The sequence below is a fragment of the Vulpes vulpes genome, chromosome 8 (genome assembly GCF_048418805.1).
Source record: "Vulpes vulpes isolate BD-2025 chromosome 8, VulVul3, whole genome shotgun sequence".
Classification (NCBI taxonomy): domain Eukaryota; kingdom Metazoa; phylum Chordata; class Mammalia; order Carnivora; family Canidae; genus Vulpes; species Vulpes vulpes.
The window spans coordinates 44,165,385-44,182,397 of NC_132787.1; the positions used below are offsets into that span (position 1 = coordinate 44,165,385).

General features: G+C 50.8%; 1 protein-coding gene and 1 pseudogene across 11 annotated transcripts in view; one reads left to right on the top strand and one right to left on the bottom strand.

Annotated features, from left to right (window-relative positions):
• Positions 1 to 16,537, top strand: part of CACNA1C (calcium voltage-gated channel subunit alpha1 C) — a 648,720-nt gene extending 632,183 nt beyond the window's left edge. For all 11 annotated transcript variants that reach the window (XM_072766363.1, XM_072766357.1, XM_072766353.1 and 8 more), the window contains 8 exons: positions 60 to 187; positions 578 to 712; positions 2,196 to 2,548; positions 5,476 to 5,604; positions 9,525 to 9,631; positions 9,915 to 10,018; positions 12,096 to 12,431; positions 14,389 to 16,537. In XM_072766363.1, the coding sequence (XP_072622464.1) occupies positions 60 to 187; positions 578 to 712; positions 2,196 to 2,548; positions 5,476 to 5,604; positions 9,525 to 9,631; positions 9,915 to 10,018; positions 12,096 to 12,431; positions 14,389 to 14,691 (1,595 nt within the window). In that variant the 3' untranslated portion in view covers positions 14,692 to 16,537. The remainder of the gene's footprint in view (positions 1 to 59; positions 188 to 577; positions 713 to 2,195; positions 2,549 to 5,475; positions 5,605 to 9,524; positions 9,632 to 9,914; positions 10,019 to 12,095; positions 12,432 to 14,388) is intronic.
• Positions 6,835 to 8,281, bottom strand: LOC112917448 (thymocyte nuclear protein 1 pseudogene; annotated as a pseudogene).
• Positions 16,538 to 17,013: the final 476 nt, after the last annotated feature.

Below are 17,013 nucleotides of genomic sequence, written 5' to 3' on the forward strand. Positions count from 1 at the left end.
ATGAAGCCCAGCTGAATTCCCCCAAAACCTCCCCTCTGTCCTCTCTTCTCCTGTCTCAGATGATGAGGTCACGGTTGGCAAGTTTTATGCTACTTTCCTGATCCAAGAGTACTTCCGGAAATTCAAGAAGCGCAAAGAACAGGGCCTGGTGGGCAAGCCTTCCCAGAGGAACGCCCTATCCCTGCAGGTAAGGGGCGAGGAGAGGGATCCACACCCTAAGGAAGGGCCTGGTCACCTTCTTCCAACCTCTGGCCAGGGGTCTTAGCAGTGGGCTGGAGGCCAGGTCTCTCCAGAAGGAAACTTTCAGGAAGCTCCAAGCCTTTCCAAAGGTGTGTGTTTGAAGGGGGAACACACTGCTTCCCACACACCTTGCCTTCCTCAGTCCTGCCTGTTCCAAGCCCCTTCCCAATGTGCCTTTATCCTCCTTGGGTGGAGAAATGGATTCTTTCACTCTGAGGCAGACAAGCAAGGCCCCGAAGCACATCCTGGTTAGCTCACACAGATAAACCCTTGGGAGGCCCACCTGCATTATGCAGAGGTGGTGGGTCAGGCGGCTGGCTGTCCCTCTGGGTTTCAGGCTGGCTTGCGCACGCTGCATGACATCGGGCCTGAGATCCGACGGGCCATCTCTGGAGATCTGACGGCTGAGGAGGAGCTGGACAAGGCCATGAAGGAGGCTGTGTCTGCTGCCTCTGAAGACGACATCTTCAGGGTAGGTGGATGCCACAGGAGTGCTCTCTTTTATAAGGTTCAGTTTGAAGCAAGAAGGTGGGCTGGCATTCTGCCAAGAAAATCCAGGGAGAAAGCCCTGAGCTCTCTGGCAGATTCCAAATTGTTCCCACTCAGCTACTTCCTATCCCTCTGCCCTCTCCAAGTCTGACTCCATCTGAAGCCTGGGCTCCCAGGACATGGCAACTCATAGAATGTCACTGGCTTTCAGAAAAAGAGGGAAGGAGCCGTTTTCTTAAGGGAAATATTTCCTAGGAGAAGCATCTACATTAGAAGCTGCAAAGCAGTAGGGCCCCTTTTGGCCACTTCTAACCTGCAGACCTATTTTGTTTGCCAACTTTCAGAAATCTGATACATTCAAATAAAAATCTAGACCTCTGACTTCTCTTTTAAAAATCAGAGAATCTGACTTATGTTCCCCACATGGCAGCAGAGGAGTAGAGCCCAGCCGCAATTGTCCCCTTGAGATAAGCATGTGTTCTCCAGATCACAAAAGTCCCCTCCAACCTTCTTTCCCTCTCCTCTCCTGGATATGGAGGCTGAGTCAGTTCGAACAGTGAAAAACAACCCAACTCTCCCAGAATGGTGGAACTCTTACATCCTGTTCTCTGCATTCACTGTGGTCCCTGTGGACCCTGAAGGTGTTTGGCTAAAATCCCTCTAAAGCTGGGGAGAAGCCATGACAGCACCGGAGCCCTGCTCACAGCTGCCCTGCAAGCCCCGGCTCAGGGGTCCTGCGCTGTGGGACATGGGGAGGCAAGACAGCCTGCCCTGCCCGTGGCTGCCCTCTCATCACCATCCTCCTTCTCATCACTGTGAAATGTCTGTCACCGAATGGCCTCAGGGACACAGCGCCATGCTAACACTGCCCCAGTGAGACCCCACAGACCAACATGCCGATAGCTACTTGCCCACTCACCCCAGGACAAGGAAAGGGAAAAAAACAGTGGGCCCCGATTTGAAATCTCTAAGAATCCTGCCGGGGGTGAGAAGGCCATAGTATAATTAATGGAGTCAATGTGTCCTCCTTATTCTCAAAACCATTTGGCCAACATAGTTTCTAGCTCAACGAGCCGGTTGGATCTCCATTTTAAAATTCTCATTAGAACCTCTGGTCCCTCTGCCCACAGCCCTCCCAGTGCCTGGCAGACTCACAGCTGCCAAACCAAGCGACTGGCAGTAGCCAAAGCTCGCCATCCCACACTGATCCCTGAAACTTAATTTCAGTCCTCTGGGGTTTGCTGGAAAGTCCCAGGGCAGCAGCCTTCCTGCCAGACCAGTTCCCTCAAGAGGACCCTCCCTGGTGTCCCAGCAGTCTCAGAGGGGACCCCATGGGTCCCTCCCTCTCCAGCTGCCAGGCCATGCAGGTGAAGAGCTCCCCAACTGCCCTTGCTGCCCAGTGGGGCCGCGCTCTCTGGAAGGCAGACAACCTTCTCCTCCACCCACCCCTCCCGTCTTGCCTCCAGAGGGCCGGTGGCCTGTTCGGCAACCACGTCAGCTACTACCAAAGCGATGGCAGGAGCGCCTTCCCCCAGACCTTCACCACCCAGCGCCCACTGCACATCAATAAGGCGGCCAACAGCCAAGGCGATGCCGAGTCACCATCCCACGAGAAACTGGTGGACTCCACTTTCACCCCCAGCAGCTACTCGTCCACCGGCTCGAATGCCAACATCAACAACGCCAACAACACTGGCCTGGGCCGCTTCCCCCCGCCCTCTGGCTACCCTGGCGCTGCCAGCACCGCCGAGGGCCACGGAACCCCCCTGTCTCCTGCCGGCCGGGTGCAGGAGGCTGCATGGAAGCTCAGCTCCAAGAGGTAAGCGGGAGGGTGAGCATCCAGGGCCCATGTGCAGGGGCCCCGAGTGCATGGGGGTAAGAGTCTGGCCCCCAGGCCTACCACTCACCCCTCAAGCTGGGGTGGAGGCTGCTGCCCCTTCCCCTATTGAGAGATAGGCAAATGCTGCCTCCTGATCTTGCCCTTGACGACGTGTGGTAGCCACCCTTGGGAGAAGGTGCATGGCCCCGTGGCAGTCGAGTGTCCTGTGGTGTGTACCTCTGAACAGACCTCCTGTGCTCTCTCATGCTCCCCAAGCAGAGGAACCCAGCCCCTGATCCCCAGGATGTTGGTATCCTGGCTACACAATAGACTCTGTTCCCCCGGCCTTTCCCAAATCTGCACAAACCTGGCCTTTGGCCTGCTTAGGATGGGAATGGAGCTACCACCTCTTCTTTACACCCTTCTCAACCCTCTTGGGAGAGGCATCTTGGTGGCAGGAGGCTTTTACCATAGCACTCGCCCGCTTGCCCCAGTGTGGGATCATTCCTGGGAGTTTGACTGATCTCTCCCACCTCCTGACACATGCTTTTTTCCCCCACCCTCTGACCCCTGGTGCTGCAAGACACATTGCTATGGTATACTGGGACAGTAGGTGTCTGCTTCCATGCTCTGGGCCTCAGGAAGCACAGCCTGGTCCTAAAGGGTCTCCTCTCTGTTTCTATCAACAGTTCTGGGTTCCCAAGGCCAGGTGGGAGAGGACATGCCTCTGCATCTTGCCCCCTCCGCCTTAGTGGAGCTGCTCTTACAGGGCAGGACAGCACCCCCACCACAGCCACAGCAGGCTAGGCAGATCGCCAGCATGCCATGTTTTTGGGCACATCTCTCCTGCTCATGAGCTTAGAAAATAATCATGAAGTGTGAGTGTCTTTCTGGACAAATGTCCTGAAGCTGCTTTCACCTAAGGAGCCAACATACCGGCCAGCATTCAATTCCCTTCTTAACACATTTTCAAGTGACCTCGTGTAAGCTTACATGGCCTGGGCACTCATTGGTGTCTGATGACAGCCAAGTGACGTTGGCCATCGGTCTACCTCACTGTCTGGAAGAACAGCTGCTTAAACCACCCAAAAGCAGTGTTGGGTGAGTCCTTCTACTCAAGAGATATATACAGATATGCCTTCTGTGCACAGGGCAATGTGCTCAGCGCTGGATTTTGTATGCTGATCTGAAAGGGTAGCTTTGCACAGGGGAATATCAAAGTTCAAGTGGCTGACCCATGCCTGTCCTGGTGGTCCCCTCACTTTTCTGCAAACCCCCTATGACCTCCAGGGACTCTGTCCTAGTGCCACCTTCACCCTTGCTCTGCTGATCAAGACCTCGTCTTAAGGAAGGCTCATTGTGTCCATCATTAGCAACTCACTGTGAGCTAACACCTCCTTCAAAGGGTATCTTCCTATTAAACTATGTTCCATATTAAATGAAGGGACAGTGGTTTTTAGAGACACATCAGGGGATTTTCTTCCTCTCCCCACAGATACCTCTATCCGTGAAATATGGTATACACAAAGCACCTAGCACAATGCCTAGAACATATTAAAAAAATGCCTAGAACATAGTAAGTGCTCACTAAGCATCAGCTCTCTCCCTTCCCAGCACAGTGATAAAAACAACACTCAAGACCGTAAGCTTCAGCTTGGTGAGGAGGAAAATCTTGACCAAAGTTGTAGCTCTGGGGCCTCATCCTTCATGGCGTAGTTCAAGGCTAAGTGCAGTGGCCATAGCAATGGCCTTGCTGTTGCTGGGGCTGGGCCAGCATGTCATGTACACAGCAGCCTCCAAGAAGTGGTGTTGCCTGCCTGCCACCATTCTCTGTCTCCAGCTCATTCCATTATGCCTCCCTAAAACTCGTCTCACATCCCTCTCTTCCCACCAATCAAGAGCCTTCAACATTTCATCTGTCCTTACCATGGGATGGGCAGCCATCTGTTAGAGCCTGCTCCGGAGAACCTGGTAGGTGCCCTGAAGGGTAGCTTCTTGAGTTGTAACAGCTCACAGGCCCCCGGTCGAATCTAGGGCTTTGATCCAGCGCTCAGCCCTGAGAGGATAAAATGGGATCTTCACGGGTTTGGAAGTAAAGTGGGCCCCAGCATTCAGGATCAGTAGGAAGAAAAACAGAGGAAGGTACAGATGGGACAAGGGAGAACACACCTGGACCAGAGCTAAGAAGACATGTCCCAATGAGCAGGAGACCCTGGCCTGAAGGGTGAGCAGAATAATCCTAGACACACCCTGGTGCAGGAGGGTCTCGAGCTCAGCAGGGACTCAGGGTGACTGCCCAGGAGAACAAACCCATCGATGTGAGGCTTCTTGTCTGTGCCGTCACTCCAAGGAGCCCATGTCAAACCCAAAGATGTGGCAGGATGTAACACCAGGAACTTCCCAGCTCTGCCCAATCAGCACCCAGAGGCCTGGCTATCTCTAGCAGAGGGAGAGGACAGCCCTCTCAGGGCCCACCCCGACCTGGACAGAGCAGCCCAGGACCCTGTTCTAAAAGCTGGTCCTTTCCACCTTTCAAACCCCATCTCATCTGCTACTTCATTTGTGACTCACAATAAGCCTTTGAGTCAAGCAGGGCATAAGTTACTCCAGTTTTACTGATGGGTATACTGAGGCATGGGGTGGGCCAGTGACTTCTGCCAGAGGGCACCTGAATTAGGGTCAGAACTCAGATCTCCTTGGGTTCTAACCCAGAGATGCATGTTCCACATGGAATCCTCATCTTGATCTTACTGCTTCCGTGGCTCTGCTGCTTCATCAGGAAAGAAGAGGCCACAGCAGTTGTGTGTATGTGGGCGTGTGTGTGTGTTCACTGTGTGAGTATGTGTGTGCATGTGACACCTCACCTGCTGAGGGAATGATGGGGATTAGCAGGTTCTGACTACATATCTCCCCCTTGGACACTTCAGGTGCCACTCCCGGGAGAGCCAGATAGCCATGGTGTGTCAGGAGGAGGTCTCTCAGGATGAGACCTATGACGTGAAGATGAGCGAAGACGCCGAGTACTGCAGTGAGCCCAGCCTGATCTCCACAGAGATGTGAGCTCTGCTGCCCCAGCCCCAGGCCAGCCCACATGTAGGACAGGCTCTGGGGGTGAAGGGCAGCCCCCTGGAATCCCTGCGCTGGGTATCGCCTGGGGAAAGGAGATTGCATATCAGAAGAGAGCCTACAAACATCTATCACCTTATTAGGGAGATGCATGTATGCCCCCCGCCCCCACACACAAACACGTACACACATGTGTGTGCATGTTCACACACATACACACACGTATATATACACACATACACATGAGCATACACATGTTCACAATATATGTACACACATGTATACTTTCATGTACACACATGTGTGCGCATTTTCACGTATATACACATGCATGTGTGCATGCACATGTTCTCGTGCGTGTACGCACATACATGTGTGTGTGCACATGTTCACACATACATGTGCACTCGCGCACATGCATATACACGTGTTTTGTGCATACACATGTATATATGTACATGTTTCGCACGTGCGTACATGTACACATGCACGTGTACACGCATGTACGCACAGGTATCTGCACATGTTCACATACATGTACTGTGTGCACATACATGTACACATGTGTGTGCACGTTCACACATATATGCATGCACATGCGTGCATGTGTATGTGCACACGTGTGTTTGCACTTTCATACATGTACACATGTATATACACACGCCTGGACATGTTCACATACGTGCATGCACACATGTATATGCACATGCACATGCTCACATACATATACACATGCATTTACACATGTATACATATATGTACGTGTGTGTACATATGTGTACATACATGTATATACGCATGCACATGTTCACACATACACACACCTATACACACATTACACACACTGTCTCTGGGTAGCTTGGCCTTTCCTCGTGATACAGTGCTTTCAGGAAGACTTCAAAACATTTTTTCATAAACTTTTTTTAATAAAAACAACTGTCATAAGTATATTTTATAATAAGGCTCAGCACACAAGCATTGACAAATGTTCGTGAAAGTACTTACCACTAAAGCCACCCAGCAGAGGGCACTGTTGGCAAACAGTGGCAGATAATTTTTTTTTTTTTAAATATTTTTTTTTTTTGTCAGTGATGGAATTTTTAAGAGATGGTTTTTTTTTTTAACTACAGGTCTAGACCCCATTAGCAGGTTGTGACGTTTACTTAGGTTGTGACAATCACCACTTTTTTATTTTAATGTTTTATTGCAAAGGTACGTGAACACCACCTGTATACACAAACCCAGATGAACATAACAAGCAGGCCTCTTCACACCTTCTTTTGTTTTATAAAAGCTTGAGTTTTCTGGGGGACTGTCTTTCTTGCCCATTCCAGCAACCGTGTCCCAGTTAACTTGGTTCCTTTTCCTCCAGCCTCAAAATAAAATCAAATTCCTCTCAGGTCAGGGGCTCAATTGAAAGTGTCTAGCAAGTGAAGACAGCCCTGTTTTTTAAGAGGCCTCCAGCAGCTCTGTGAGCTTGGCGAAGGGTTTTGAGGTCAGCTGCCAGGATGATGAACCATCTGAACAAACTGGACATCCACCACGGACCATTGGGATTGTCTTTTTGCTGGATGGGTCATAACGGGGACTGTTTTTCTCAAACTGTGTGTGGTCTGGAGATGCCTCTCTCACAGGCCTCGTTAAGTCCTGAAATGCCTGGTTCTTCACAGTTGCTATGCTAGAAGGCTTCATGGCTCCAAGGAAGTTTTGGGCCTCAGAGTCATGAACACCATCCCAGCATGCTGTCTCCTTGGGCTGTGCTTTAAGATCCCCGGTGCTGCACATCACATCAATACCATGTCTAGTCGGCTTTCTGGCTCTGACATCATCAGCCAGTAACTGCTCAGACTCTTCCCACGGTTTTTAGAGGCTGAAGGCTTCTGAGGGCTGGAGTTATTTGCTTGAGCTGATGCCCCCGCTGGGTTCTTAGTCTTGGTTCGTTTTCTACTGGCCCCTTATTATCAACAGCCCCAGCCAGCCTCTTCCCTGATCTAGGCACAGCTTCTCTGTGGGGGCTGAAGAGCAGAGGATTCTGGAATCAACCAAGAAATACAAGAGACAACTCTATATCTGCCCCCCAGAAGCCCCCATCAGGTGCCCCCATCAGTCCAGGCCGTGATCAGCACTTTAAAAGAAAGAATAGCATAGTACAGAATAGCATAGGTTAGAATAAGACAATAGATAACAGTGTATCCAATGTCACAAAGGTAATATTTAATGAAATATTTGTTTAATTGCCAATATGTATGTGAGTGTACGGAGTCTCATAAAATGTATTTATGACTGTGAGTTGTGTTCAAAAAGTTTAAGGTGCGTTGTTTTAGAATCTTTCTTAAAAGCACCTTATAATAAGGAAGGACCAGCCCTCAGCCTTTTGATTTTTAGAGGCTGCAAATTTTTTACATGGCCATACACCATAGAAATCAGGAAAAGCATACGCTTCAACTCATTTTAGCTCTTACTGAGTGCTTAGTGCATCCCAGCACTCTGCTAGATCATGAATAAACCGGCCTCGGCACTCAAAGATATTTTACAAACCAGTTAAAATCTCAGAAGAGGCATAACAATGAAAGGGACAGACATTCAAAGCAGGTCAAGGTGACCTTAGCAGGCACCTGGCGCGAGATCAAACAGAAGCTGGTCTTCAAGAGTGGGTACAATTTTCATAAGAAGAAAATATAATAGGAAGAGCTTACCATGTTGAGAATGAGAGGAAAGGTTTGGAGGTCTTTAGTCAGAAAATTTCCTGCACATCTACAAAGGCTCAAAGCCAGTATTCTAGGAGCAGGGAAGGCCACACAGTCTCAAAGCCTGTGGAGTCACATCAGGGACAGAGTCCGTGGCCTCATCTGTAAAATGAAGTGTTAGCATGCACCCCTCTTCTTGGACTGCAGGTACCCCTGGGGACTGTGAAATCAACTTAGCGGGTTGCAACTGATATTGTTTTTTTGTTTGTTTTTTTGTTTGTTTGTTTGTTTTTTATTTTAATTTTTTATTTATTTATGATAGCCAAAGAGAGAGAGAGGCAGAGACACAGGCAGAGGGAGAAGCAGGCTCCATGCACCGGGAGCCCGATGTGGGATTCGATCCCAGGTCTCCAGGATCGCGCCCTGGGCCAAAGGCAGGCGCCAAACCGCTGCGCCACCCAGGGATCCCAACAACTGATATTGTTTAGCAAAATAGAATAGACTAAGGTAGTATAGAAACCACCAGAGGAAAAAAAAAAAAAAAAAGAAACCACCAGAGGGCAAGGCATGCAACGAAGGTAGTAAGTATGGTTCAAGAAGTTAAGTTCGAGTAGGTGTTTCTATGTATATGGGACTCTGTACAGTATATTTCTCATTGTGAGCCCCCATTAAATGGCCTAGCCACCAGCATGTAGACGGATGCCCCCTAAGGCCCCTCACAGCTCTGCTGTTCACTGACCAGCTGACTGGATACTTGTCCATAGGCAACTGCTTCTGTGCCTTGATGATGAAGGGAGCTGGCCAGGGAGAAACTAGGGGGAGAGGGAGAAGTTTGGGCTGAAGTTGGGAGTAGTCATGAAAATTGCATCCACATATGTAAACAGAGGAGCCCAAACTGTTCCTGAAAAGAATCTTGTTCATCTGAAATTTTTTACCAACTTTGACTCAAGAGTCCCTCTACTGTCTCAAATCAGAAATGCAAGGCTGATGAGCAGAGAGGCTATGGATGAGGAGCTGGAAATACCTGTGATGCCAGAAGTCAGGCCTAGGCTGGTGGGGTGGCGAGGTCCGGCTGCCCCATCCCCCAGCCTTTATGAAAGCACAAAGCAGGGGTTCCCTTCAATAAGGAAAAAAAGCAGACTGCCTCCAGAGGACGGCAGCTGTCCCTACGGGGTGGCACTGCTCGGCCTCCCAGAATAAGCCCCAGGAGTTCTGTGTTCCAGGCTCTCCTATCAGGATGATGAAAATCGGCAATTAACACCACCTGAAGAAGACAAGAGGGACGTCCGGCAATCTCCAAAGAGGGGTTTCCTCCGCTCTGCCTCCCTGGGTAAATACACTTCTCTCTCCAGATGTGACAGGTCAAGCACTTGGGTGACTGACAACCCCTATGCAGTGGCTGGGCAGATTTCCAGAGCAATGAGATGGGCTTCTGAGGGCAGGGCTTGCAGGGATGGCACTTGGCCAGATACCACGTGCTAGGAGGGGCAAACAGTAGAGAGGAGGTGACTCCAGGCCCACCAGCATGCCTCCTTACGCCCCCAGGGTATGACCCTCGCAGACCTGTGTCCCCTTTCCCTGAACTGATCACAGTTCTTTGGCTGCCTTTGCAGGTCGAAGGGCCTCCTTCCACCTGGAATGTCTGAAGCGACAGAAGAATCAAGGGGGAGACATCTCTCAGAAGACAGTCCTGCCCTTGCACCTGGTTCATCACCAGGTAGCCCATACTTTCAGCCATCACCCCACAGGCTACACACCTCCCATGATTAGGGCAAATCTGAAGACTCCACTCTGTCTTCCCTGTGTTGGACCACGATAGTCCTAGCCCCTGGCCCAGATGAGGGGGGCTCATCCATGCAAGTGAGAACCTTAGCAAGGTCTGTCATTTCCCCGGGAGGATGGCAGTGGGGGACACCTAGGAAGCACTGTGAGCAGGTGCCCCTCACACGGCCCCAAGGGACCAATGACTCCAGGATCCTGCCTGACCTTTCCTCCCACAATAGCACAGATGTTCCCTGCACAGACATTGGCTTACCCTTCAGAGAGCTCTCGGGCGGATGTACTTACGCCTAGAGTTGCAAGATCCCTGGAGATTTAGCCGCACACAAACCCATCCACTGAAATGTAGAAATGATCAGAGAATCTGCCAACAACATGGTGAGAAGTAGGGACTGATGTTCAAGGAAAATAGGTCCAGAGAGACTCGAGAGTTGAAATACCTCTTGCTGCGGCTGCCTCCAGCTGAGCCAGTGAAATCCAAGACACCAGTGTCCAGCATAGTCTCAGTATCTTAGAACCAATGGAAACCTCCAGGAATCAAAGGCCAGTCCCTTACATCTAGGCAACTTGGGGTCCAGGTTTCTCAAACCGTTTTCCTCTCTAATTATATATTCTCCTGCCACAGGCCTATGCATTAGGTGGGGTTTTTTTAATACCCAAAGGCACTCATTTGCCAATCAAAGCTTATAAAATGCATAAGATAGCCAGTGTGGCTCAGCTAAGTTGATATTATTTCAACTCAAAGTATTCACCGTTTTACTTAGCCTGTGTGGCATTGCCAGCATAAATATGATTTCCACTGGGCTTTCTGGAAAATTGAGCATAGCCTTACACTTCCTTCCCTCAGGTCTCCAGGGGACCGGGGACCCCAGGCTGGGGACCCTCAGGAGCTATGTGCAGAGGAAGCTGGCAGGCTGGGGGAGGGGGAGGGACACTGCGTGCACCATTTTTAAAGATTTCTAGAAGTTCATTTCACCCAGTGTTCTTATCATGTTGCGGGCAAGAACCTCTTCTTTATTTACACTCCCTGCTTCCTGCTTTTCCACTACACCCACCCATACCACAGTGTTCCCGTCCCTCTGCCCCTCAGGCTGGGCCTTCCCGCTGCACAGTGCCACTCTCCGGTGGACACATCAGCTCAGAGTAGGTCGTTGTGGTGCTAACACGAGGGCCAGACTCCAGTCTCAGGATTTTTAAGCAGAGTGGGGGCCAGAAGACACAACATGTAAATAATAATACAGTGTAAGATTTGAACAACAGTTCAGAGACAAGCTGAGCTAAAGATCAACAAGACATTATTCATGGCCTGATTCATTGTAAAAAAAAAAAATTTAAGATTTTATTTATTTGAGAGAGAGACAGAGCACAGGAGTAAGGGAGTGGGAAAAGGAAGAGGGAGAAGCAGGCTCCCGATGGGGAGCCGAATGTGAGTCTCAATCCCAGAATCCTGGAATCCTGGGTCAAAGGCAGATGCCTAATTGACTGAGCCACCCAGGTGCCCCGTAAATGGAAAACTTAAAACAATAAGTACTGGTTCTGTCTACATCTTTATGGTGCACAGTGTAGTGCACAGATATTCACAGACTTGATTTCACTTGAACCTCGCATCAACCCCACAAGATAGGTAGATAGAGGGCATTAGTGTTCCTGGTTTTACAGATGATGAGGGCAGCATTCTTTCTAGACTACTAATGAGAAAACCAAAAGCCAGAGAATTCACAGCTGACTAGCGACAAGGCCAGAGCCAAGAAGTGGACAATCTTGAGTCCATTCCATCACAGCTTTCTGAGTTTAGAAGAGGAAGCCATCACTTCAGACTGGTGTAATCACAAAATCTATTTTAAGGTGATGGAAGCTAACACCAGGTCTTGATGAGGTAGGATCCAGAGGGGTGAAAATGATGGGAGTGGGCTCCAGGCAGGCCAAGCTAGCGACGACCATCTGCTGCTGAGAGAGAGGCCCGTCCCTCCCAGCCTGACTGCTTCCAGTAACTCATGCTCCTTGTGTGTCCGCAGGCATTGGCAGTGGCAGGCCTGAGCCCCCTCCTCCAGAGAAGCCATTCCCCTGGCACGCTCCCCAGGCCATGTGCCACCCCCCCAGCCACACCCGGCAGCCGAGGCTGGCCCCCGCAGCCTATCCCCACCCTGCGGCTGGAGGGGGCTGAGTCCAACGAGAAACTCAACAGCAGCTTCCCGTCCATCCACTGCAGCTCCTGGTCTGAGGAGCCCACACCCTGTGGAGGAGGTGACAGCACCATCCGGAGAGCCCGGCCGGTGTCCCTCACTGTGCCCAGCCAGGCTGGGGCCCGGGGCAGGCAGTTCCATGGCAGTGCCAGCAGCCTCGTGGAAGCGGTGAGTGGCTCTGAGCTGCTAGCACAAGGAGGAAAGGAGGGCTGGGGGCAGCAAGGGTTCTTTGCATGAAGAACTGAGGAGGGAGTCTCTGGTCCTTTCCGGAGGAGAGTGGAGGTCAAGTTCCTTGGCCAGGAAGATCCTCACTCCCAGGGCCTCCAGAAGAAAGGCTGGTGTGATCACACAAGATGCTATGGGCTTCTGCTTGGGCTGGGCCCACCACAGGGGAGGAAGTATGGAGCACATATCCCTGCCGTGGGCCAGTGAGCCCCCATCAGGGCCCCGGGCCCCAGTGTATAGACCACGCGGACTGGCTCTGGGGTGCAGATGGCCTGGGCTGTGTTTGTGCACATGCAAAGTCAGGACCTGTGGTTCTCAAGCTTCGGGCTTATTAAAATAACCTAGGGACACATTAAATGGGTATTTTTTAAAGCCTTGTGATGATTCTAAGGCCCAGCTAAGGTTGAGAATCACTATTCTAGAGCAAGAGTGCTTCCAGTTCCTCTGTCCTCTGCCCCAGCCAGAGCATCTAATGTGATCCTGGCAGCACATTTCAGGGGACATGCCCCAAGGAGGACACAGCAAGGGGTTGGCAAGGTCCCTATAAGTGATTTCATACGAGATCCGGTTGAGGGAGTTAGGGAAGCAGACTTGGACAGGGGACTGCTCCAGAGGCCACAACAGGCACCTCAAACCTGTAAGGTGCCTCACGTCCTGGGCAGGGTGTCTTGAGTGCAGGAATGGAGTGACAAATCAACCTACCAGACAGGCAGGCAGATTTCAGGTTATGTGAGGAAAATCTTTCCAACAGAGCTTTTCCAAAAGGAGGAGGGTTTTCCTATAAAGGAGTGAGCCCACCATCACTGGACGTATGCAAGCAGAGATAACGCCCATCCAGTCATCGGGCTGTCATGCAAGAGGTAGAGAGTTAAACCAGAGGACTTCTAAGGCCTCTCCTAGCTCCAAAACTTTGTTCTTCCCTTTGCCTTGGTTATTTCTCATTCAGTTCACCACTCCCAATTGAGTGCCAACCACATACAGGCACTGTTCTAGGTGCAGGGATACAGCCGAGAGACCGTTTCTGCTCTCATGAGCCCATGCCATGGTGAGGAGAGAGAGAGATCACAAGTAAACATTTTTGCAGCATGCCACACAGGGTGGGAGCTCTGAGGAAAATACAAGCAGGAGAGGAAATAAAGAGGGATGGAGCAGGGGAACCGGCAAACGGACCCAGGAGAGAGGCATTCCAGGCTTCACTATGCATCCCCTACCCTGGCTCGTAGCTGAGTCACTTTCCCCAAGACCAGTCACTAAAGCAGCCACTAGGAAGGAGGGGGCCGCCCTGGGATCACCTGCTGGCCCTTTGGAGCGGGAGCAGAAGCAGGTGCAGACATGGTGTTTTGCACACATCATACTCCCGGATCCTCACCCCCACAGAGACTGCCAGCCAGCAGTGGGCGAGGGGCGCGAGGTAATGGTTTCCCCAAAGGAGAGTGAGGGTTTCTGGGCAAGAATAACAGGAAGGCATGTAGGGGTGCAGGGGGTGGGGGGTGGAGAGAAGACTGGGCAGGCCCGGTTCCACCTGGGCAGCAGCACAGCAGCACCCTGTGGTCCCTCTGTGAGCCAAGCCTCCAGGTATTTGACAACAGTTAGTGAGTGCCCCAGCTGAAACAGCTGTCCTCCAGCCTGCACACCCCTGATTCCTTCAGGCAATGCTCCGTGTCGGCTCCTTTCCTGCGAGCACGCCTCCCACCACACCTACACACCTGCACGCACGCGCGCGCGCGCGCGCGCGCGCGCGCGCACACACACACACACACACACACACACACAGACACACACACACTCACTTCCCAAGGTTCCCAGTTACAAGCCCCTTGCTCCAGCCCCAGAGGGAAGAGCTGTCCTCCGGGAATAATGTTCCTCTTTGGTTCTTCATGGTCCTCCCTCCCCACTTCAGGTCTTGATTTCAGAAGGACTGGGGCAGTTTGCTCAAGATCCCAAGTTTATCGAGGTCACAACCCAGGAGCTGGCTGACGCCTGTGACATGACCATAGAGGAGATGGAGAACGCCGCTGACAACATCCTCAGTGGGGGCGCCCAGCAGAGCCCCAACGGCACCCTCCTACCTTTTGTTAACTGCAGGGACCCCGGGCAGGACAAAGCGGGGGGTCACGAGGGCGACGCCTGCACGGCCGCCCTGGCATGTCAGAAGAGCGAGGAAGAGCTCCAGGACAGCAGAGCCCACACCGGCAGCCTGTAGGAGCCAGGGCTGGGGAGACGCTGGGTTTTTTATTTGTTTCAATGTTCCTAATGGGTTCGTTTCAGAAGTGCCTCACTGTTCTCGTGACCTGGAGTTAACCGGAACAGCGTCTTCATTCATTTCGTTGGGACAAGACGCAGAGTTGGGCGGTGTGCAGAGTCCGTTTCCGGGGGGAAGGAAGGCAGCAAGCCTAGTGTGTGTTGTGTGCAAGAGGTAGAGTGGTGAGGGGGAGTGGAAGAATCAGGGAGGGAGAGCAAGAGAAGAGACGCCTGCCCCCACCTCCGGGCGCGAAAGAGAGCCTCAGCCTCCTGCGGTAGCCCTCACCAAAAGGACCCTATGTCAAACGGGTGTCTTTCAACTTTGCTTGTAAAAAAAAATCCATTTTGCACATATTCCGTATGAGCCTCACTGTCTCCATAGAGCCAGGGCCCTGTGGGTTTGTAGAAGGAAGCAGGAGTGGGACTTTAGCGAGGACCCAGCCCCATCCCAGGGGGGAGGAGGAACAGAGAGAGGAGCTCAGGAGACAGGAGCGGAGGAGGGCGGAGGGCACGATGAGGGGCATGCGGCAGCCTCACGGCCAAGGCTCCCCACCACCCCCATCCCTCTGCCCCAGGGTCACAGGACGTGCACAGGCCCACCTCGCTTCAGAGCAGCGGCTGGGCCTGCCAGGGAAGGGGCAACCAGCCCCTGGCAAGACGAGGTGCTGCTGAGCTTCTGTCAAGCGCTCTTTTGTTTTGTGGTTTGACATTTTTCTTGATGGCATGTTGCAGTTTTCGGGTTTTGTTTGGTTTTTGTTTTATTTTAATTTTGTTTTCCCAGGGGGAGGGGAGGAAGAAGTGTTTACAAAGCTTTGTAGCCACCCACCTTACTGTTTTCACTTTTGCAAATGTAAATTGGGTTTGGTTTTACTGTATTATTTAAACGGTTGTGGTTTTCTTTTTCTACGGTAGGCTCCATCCATAGAGCCATCGTGGGCAAGTTTTACCAGCCATTGTGTATACGCAATAATTTGTTATGATTTCTATAGGTAGTAACAAAAATTTTTTGGGTTTGGTTTTATAATTTAAAGGTAACGCACTTGATATGGTCTTGCACATATGGGTGATTGAGTTGGGCTCTTTTTACTGTGGGGTGTGTCTGTGGGTGCCGGAGAGAAGCATAGGTGAGAGTCTCCGCGAGTGTGTGTGTTCTGTGTGTGCATAGTGGGTTGTCCATGTATGTGCACCCATGTGTGAATGAGTGTGCAGCTCCCCCTTTCTGGTCTAACTGTGGGGAGATCTGAATCTGGGGCCATTTGAAAGCAAAAACAAACCACTGTTTCTGCTTCTGAAATGGGAATCAGTAACTCTTTACATTTTCTGTCCACAAGATATGCAAAAACAATGCAATAATATTCATTTTAAAAATACAATTGTGAGTTGTGTTGGCATTAAAACTGTATTTAAAACACACACACACACACAGAAATTTAAGGGAAAAACTCAAGAAGGCGTTTTTGCTTCGATATATTCCGTGTAATGTTTTATTGCATTGATAATGTTTCTGTTGAAGAAACTGTTATACTTGAATTCAGGTCAGTTTCAGTATTTTACAAATATTTTTTTAAAACTGAATTGCAATTGTGCCAAGCGAATATAATGAATTGAATTAAGTTTGTTTTTGAATTCACTTCTTGTATATTTTGCTGCATGTAAGTAAATCATTTTGTATTTGGAGTGTACAAGCTTTACCCTTGAACTCTGAAGTGCTTTCCTATATGTGGTTGGGGGAAAGGGAACAAGTATTATTTTAATTTGTACGATGAGCAAAGGTATCACCAGTGTAAATCATTATTCTGCAATCCACACACAGGTTTGGACATTACTGTTTTGCATATCTTGTGTTCACTTCCGTTTCCCTCCATTTTTCCAAAACTATACAAGAAGTATATCCGTCCTACATCTTGCTTTGAGAGACCAGGACATGTCTTAATCCTGTCTTCATTCCATCCACTCTGCTCCAGTTGGTTGGGACTTGGTCTCGGGACAGTCCTGCCCCGTGAGCATCCCCCATGGGAGAGGTGGCTGGCTTTTCTGTTCACTTCCACTGCGTGAACTCGCCTCGGTGGTCTCCTCAGGAAAGCGCACGCTGACGGAGAGGATGGAGCTAGAGTCGGGCTGGCTGGAGGGGAGGGAATCCTCCCTCTGGCAACTGCTCTACCCAAACTCAGATAGCAGGGGCCAGAGAACAGCAACCAGGTAAAACCTTTGTCCATCCCTAAGTCAGCTCCGTCTCATTCACTTCATCCTCTCCTTGCTCTGGAGCAGGATTTCCTCCAGGTCT